This window comes from Cyprinodon variegatus, unplaced genomic scaffold (assembly GCF_000732505.1).
Source record: "Cyprinodon variegatus isolate N-32 unplaced genomic scaffold, C_variegatus-1.0 Scaffold858, whole genome shotgun sequence".
In the NCBI taxonomy this organism is placed as follows: Eukaryota; Metazoa; Chordata; class Actinopteri; order Cyprinodontiformes; family Cyprinodontidae; genus Cyprinodon; species Cyprinodon variegatus.
Genome location: NW_015151311.1, coordinates 25,306 through 31,305, shown reverse-complemented (window position 1 = coordinate 31,305; position 6,000 = coordinate 25,306). Strand labels below are relative to the sequence as shown.

The following is a 6,000-nucleotide window of genomic DNA, read 5'->3' as shown; positions in this document are numbered from 1 at the left end:
AAAACACTAACTCACCCTATAAAGGGTTAATGCCACCAGAGTTGACTGATTTCTAATGAACTGTTAAAGTAAATTGTTAAGGTGGAATATGTTGGTCCAAGGGAAGAATCAGTAAGATCTATTCTGTAAGGTCCTGTCTCTTTAGTCATCAAGTTTCATGTTCTCCTGGATGACTGAGAATCTTCACAGATAAGCATAAATAAGTGTATTTGCCATTAATTTTAGCAGGTAAATAATATAATATGCCAAAGGAATTGGTGTTTTTCCTCCTATAAAAACAATCAAATATGATACATTGGGAATTTCCTAATGGAGTGGTTCTATAATGTTAATCACATTATTTTTGTTTGCAAATTGTCTTTTCCTGCTGAAGGGAGAATACTTTCTATTCTAGACTTAGATTTAAAATTTTGCGGTGTATGCTCTTAGTACAGCGGCCATAACGTTGTCTATTGAACCACCCTGTTTCTGTTAGACCTCATGGTGCTCGTCTCTTTCTGTCTTCAGGCTCTGGTGAGACTCCCTCCTCACATCTCTCAGAGCGAGGAGGTGCTTCACTTCTTCGAGACAAAAGCCGAGGACATCAACCCCCCAGTGGAGTGAGTGTTGAACGCACACAGAAACATCCCTGCACATTCACGCACACAAGGTTTGATAGGATGGGAGCATTCTTTGGTGTTCAAAGTAGAAAATGAGTTTGAGTTTGTGGTTTTGGGAGAGAATCTGTGCACAGTGATTTGTCCCTGCAGATGCAAACATGCAAACAAACATGATGATGCTCATAAATCCACCATGTTACCCTGAACATTCATGCAACAAAGCTCCCCTCTGGACTGCTGTGAGCTCATTACCTCTCTATCTCCTCCTGCTTTCAAATCTATTCCCAAATCAGATCCTTCTCAATGGGTTTGCATGTTAAAACCTCACACCGGATTATAAAGGGAGGGAAGCTGATGGAGACAAGAACGAGAGGAGGAGACTGGCTTGTTTTTGCAGCAGGAGATGGCCCCCGTTGGGTAGTTGTTAATTAGAGAACACGCTCTCCCCTCCGATACTGAAATGCCGGCATCGCACCCTTCATTTGTTATGTGTTCCTGTCTGCGTGGAGATGGATGCACCCAAGGCGATCCGAGTTCTACCTCCACTCTTCTTGCGTTTTAATTACTTTCCTCTGTGTTTCTCCTCCTCGGCCTCTCCATGTGACCCTTCTCTGTCACTGTTTTTCATGCGCTAGATCATCGCTCCACTCTTCTAGCTCTAATTGACTGATTTCGACCTGACCTCATAAATTCAAGCATGTCTGATCGGCGAGGATGGTTCAAGGTTATTAACACCTCTGCCTACAGAATTAGCACCATTACAGGCTCTCAGCATCCATGCAGTTCCTCTTGTCACCTGTTCTCTCATCTTCAATACATCAATGTCTTTCATCTTCACTTTCAATTCAATTTAGTTTATTTGGACAACAGGTCATCTCAAGGCTCTTCACAGAAACTATTCAATCAGATCATCCAGTCTGATCGGTTAAAAGTTTTCTTAAGAACACCACTTGATTGGATCCTGTCATTAACTTAACTTGAGATGCTGTATCGTCTTTTACTCTAAATATGAACTATAATCTTGATGAATAAATAAAATATTTAAAAGCGTAACATCAGGACTGCCGTTAGTCTTTGTAGTTAATCTTAGTGACACAACTGAATACAATCCATTTATCTTATTTTAAGGGGGAAAAACTAATTCTGCTGGCAGACCATCTTATTTATCTGCACTAATTAAGGACAAATACACTTATTTCAAGACATTATAACTTTTTTTGCTCTGGTGATGTGCATTATTAGTTTATCACTATAAAGGTAATGTTATGTCTGTATGTTAGCAGGAATGTTGAGCTTTCGGCCTCATTTAGGGCCGTGCCACGCAGCTGAAAAATGTAAGCCTTTCAAATCAGTCGACATCGATAATTATGTTTCTTTATTTTTAGTAGCCTGTTACAAAAAAGGCTAAATTTAAACCGACATTTACTTTGTATTGGCTGATATTTGCAGGCACTGACTGATTCATTAATGCATTTAGCATCTGTTCTTCGAGGTCGGGTGAACTACATGCATGGCCGTTCGCTCCATTTCTGATTTGTTAATAAATGTTTTATTTTATTTTGTTTATCCTTTTGATATGGGCATCAGATATACATCATCAATGTAACATAAAACCACATGTAATGTTTAGGTCTGTTTTACTAAGTGTTAGTGTTCACAATTAGTCCAAAGGGAGTTTATAACACAAAATTAAACAATGATACAATAAGATTTAAAAATAATTTTGAATTTACAAGAGCAGTTCAATCAAAAACCAATTTAATCTGCCTGATAGTCCATCTCTGTACTTTGTAAACACAAGGAGATGGTGGTTTTAAAGTACATTGTATCCTAAAAATTGTTTCCCTCTGAAGCGCCGTCCAATATCTCCATGGGAATGGCTCATAGAACCACCTGTGGCTCATTTTCCATCCAACTTTATCTGTTTCTCTCATTGTGAGGGCTTTCTAGACCACTATTTGGACCGAACAATATCCTCACAATGGACTCTAGAATACGTTAATATTGAGGCATTTGTTGTTAACTGGGTGTTTTTCAGGGTATTCAGGTCTTATCTGCTCAAACAAGCACAAAATGAAAAATAAAAAAAGCTGCCATGACCTTTAGTAGACTGATCTAAAGCTACGGTTACTACTCTGAAATAGTTTTTGATGTCTTGACACCCCGGCATCGAGTTAGCACTCGATTACGGAGAAACAAACTAACAAATCTCCTGCTTTTTTAGAAGTCATCACACTGATTATCTTTTCTCCAATTAGCGTCGTGAAGGTCATGAAAAATAAACCCAGGTCCTTTATAGGGCTGAGTATTTTCACCAAAGTCTTGAATTGATTTGATTTTGATTCATACAGTTCTAAATCGATTAATTTCGATTCGATCTGTTTTTACAACAATGAAAGTGGTTCAACTGAGTTTCAAAACACTCATGTATTTTTTTTTTTCCTGTCATATTAAACATAAAGTGCAAACTTGTTTGTGAAAAGTGAAAAAATGAAGCCTCAGCAGGGAGACAGCAGACATGCATGAGCTGCATTACAGGGTGTTTGCTGGTCAGCCTCCATTTGTTAATGTCTTCCATCAGCCTATTGGCAATATTTGCAGGTGTCTGGCTTGAAGTCATCTTGAGAGCATCTTTCCTGCTCATTTGAATGTGAACGTCACGCGCGTCACTATAAAACTAATCGATCTCATTCCCTACACATTGATTTTGCAAAAATGTAAAGGAATCGATTGATTTCTTTTCTGCTAAATATTTTGTAAACTGAAATCTAAAAAAACCATGCAATCCAGAAATAACACTTGGAAAAAAAATGTTTTTGAACTTCTATGGCTGTTTTCTGAGATTTCATTTAAATTTGTTTGATATTGTAACAGACTGTTCTGTGTCTGTATGTTAAAGTTGTGTCCATCCCTGTTGCCGGGGAGCGAAAGTTTGCTGGGTGTACGGCAGGGGGAGCTTGTGAGTTTTGGTTATGTGTAAGAAGGAGAAGAAGAAAAAAATAAAACCGGAAGCGGGGTTACCTCTGAAAACTCCGGCCCGTCTCTCATAATAGTTCATAATATGGACCCAAAACGCTCGGTTAAAATATATCTATTTTCTGTTTTCTAATTTTGCTGTACATTTTTAGATATCTCTTTTTCAGCTTGAGTTTTGCAAATCGCATTATTTAAAACTGCATTTTACACGTCACTTCTCTTTAGTTCTGGGGGCGGTCTTCCCTCTGGAGTGAAGACACATTTCTATTGGTCTGGATGGGCGTTAGCAACATTTTTTCATTGGTTAATGGGAGCATTTTTATTTGGCATGAAGTGAAGAGAATGTGATCTTAAAAAGAGAAAATAAAAAGTCAAAATTGTAACTATTTTTAGGATAATTATCATTGATGATGTGTGAGTTTATTACACCTTAGTATAAGCTGCCTGTTGCATGTCAGAACTGAGGTTTTCCACTATAGTTAGGGTATACAGTTAGAATCTTCATTCTGTACGTGGCAAAGATTTGGAAATGAAATGAGAGCGGTGTCCTTCAGCTAAGAGCAAAGTGTAATATTTTGTAGAACTGGAGCTATGGATGTCTACTCATCTGCTAACATGTATTATGTAAAATAAGATCATGTGGCAGACTGGAGATGTATGAAATGCCTCTTTAAGAGTTTATCGGGGCCACCTCCTGAGAGGTGAGCCCAGAGGTGAGCAGCTGCCTTCTGTAAACTCTAAGCAACTTCTCTGATCTGAGTAAGATTACAATTTCTATCAGAATCTGTTGTCATGTCTCCTGGTTATTTAATACATATAAGTTATGAAGTAATATTTAAAGAGTTTGTCCTGAGTGATCTCTTTTCAGGGAAAATAACCGGAGAGAGAAAGCTTCAAGGTGCAGACATAGGGGCCTATCTTTAACACTATAAAATAATATAAAAATGTTTAAAAAATAAAATATGAAGAAACATCAAAGTTACTCTTAAAGCCTTTTTTGAATAAGAAAATTTTTTCCTTTTTTTTTTTTCCAAATTTAGCTGTTATTTTTTTATTTTTTTTGCAACAATAATTAAAGAAAGTTGTCTTCACAGAAAGCGAATTATAATCAAACATTTCTATATTTTGCTGTGCTGTAGCCAAAGATGATCTGGGGCTTAAAAATGGGGCGAAGAACGAAGCAGCGTTCCACTAACTTCCCATTAATCAGCTCATCCACATTTTAAATCCCTGTGCAGCATCTCCATCAGCAGCTGTGAGCCCAATTCCTAACTCTGACAGACACACAACCACTTACACTTTACAGAGTGATTCTCATCCTTTTTACTTCATAGACAGAAAAATGTAGTCGGAAACGAGGGATAATGATTTTAAAGTTCTACACAAAGAAGAGCTAAATGAAACCCTGACAGAGCAGGGTTGTATTAATGGGTTTGAGTCAGGTCTGCAGCCTGACGGAGAATGGCAGTTTGGACCAATTCTGACTAAATCGATTCAGAACCTCCTCTGGTTTCTCTCATTTCGCTCTGTGTTAGAAGGAAACCTACTCAGTGTGGGGGAAGAGCTCACTCTGCTCAGTTAATGGTGCGTTAGACGTCATAACCCAAAGCTGTAAGGACTAAAGTGGATGTGGCTCTTTGGTTCTTTCACCTCGATGCATCTTCTAAATGAAAATGTATCCGGGGGATGGAGGGGATGGAGGGATGAGATCATCAGATGATTTAAAGTACTTAGTGTGTGTCTGTGGGCTGTCTTTATCGTTGTTAATCCATCACTGTACATATTTAATTGTTTATCTTTTCAAACTTTAAAGCCACCTCATTTTTCAATGGAAACAAAAAGGAGGCAGTAATAATAATAATACAAAATATTAAATTCCTGCATTTACTCATAGAGAAGGTCGATGTATACTGATTAGACATAATGTTAGAACCAATGACGGGTAAATAACCTCATCAGGGAAGCCTTTTAGTGGAATAATTAATCTTTTATCCAGAGAACACCAATTACATATGGTGTTCTCCAAGGATCCATCTTAGGGCCCCTCCTATTTAATACCTACATTCTGCCAATAACAACAGAATTCACCATAACTATGCAGAAAGAATTAGAAAGTCGTTCTGCATCCATGCAAGAACTTGGTAAATGCATAGAAGCAGCTAAAGCATGGATATGCCAGCATTCTCTTCAGACAAAACTGAGGAAATACTTTTGGGACCAAAGGAGAAGTATTTAAAAGTTAGCTCATTACAGCTAGAAACCACCAATCAGGTTCCAAATCTGGCTATAATGATGGTCTCTGACCTGAACCTTCAGAGGCTAAAAAAGGACAGTAAGAAAATCTGTCTTCTATCAACTAGAGAACGTTTTAAGATTAAATGACTAATGTCTCAGCAGCACCTTAAAAAACTAACCCCTTTTATTT

The 6,000-nt window shown here is 37.8% G+C and overlaps 1 protein-coding gene across 1 annotated transcript in view; it reads left to right on the top strand.

Annotated features, from left to right (window-relative positions):
- The window catches only part of LOC107099311 (SH3 and PX domain-containing protein 2A-like), a gene marked incomplete at its 3' end in the record, with an annotated part of 98,110 nt that overhangs the window by 74,714 nt on the left and 17,396 nt on the right, over nucleotides 1-6,000 (top strand). Inside the window, exon 5 of the mRNA XM_015397368.1 lies at nucleotides 508-599. Within this exon, the coding sequence (XP_015252854.1) occupies nucleotides 508-599 (92 nt within the window). The remainder of the gene's footprint in view (nucleotides 1-507; nucleotides 600-6,000) is intronic.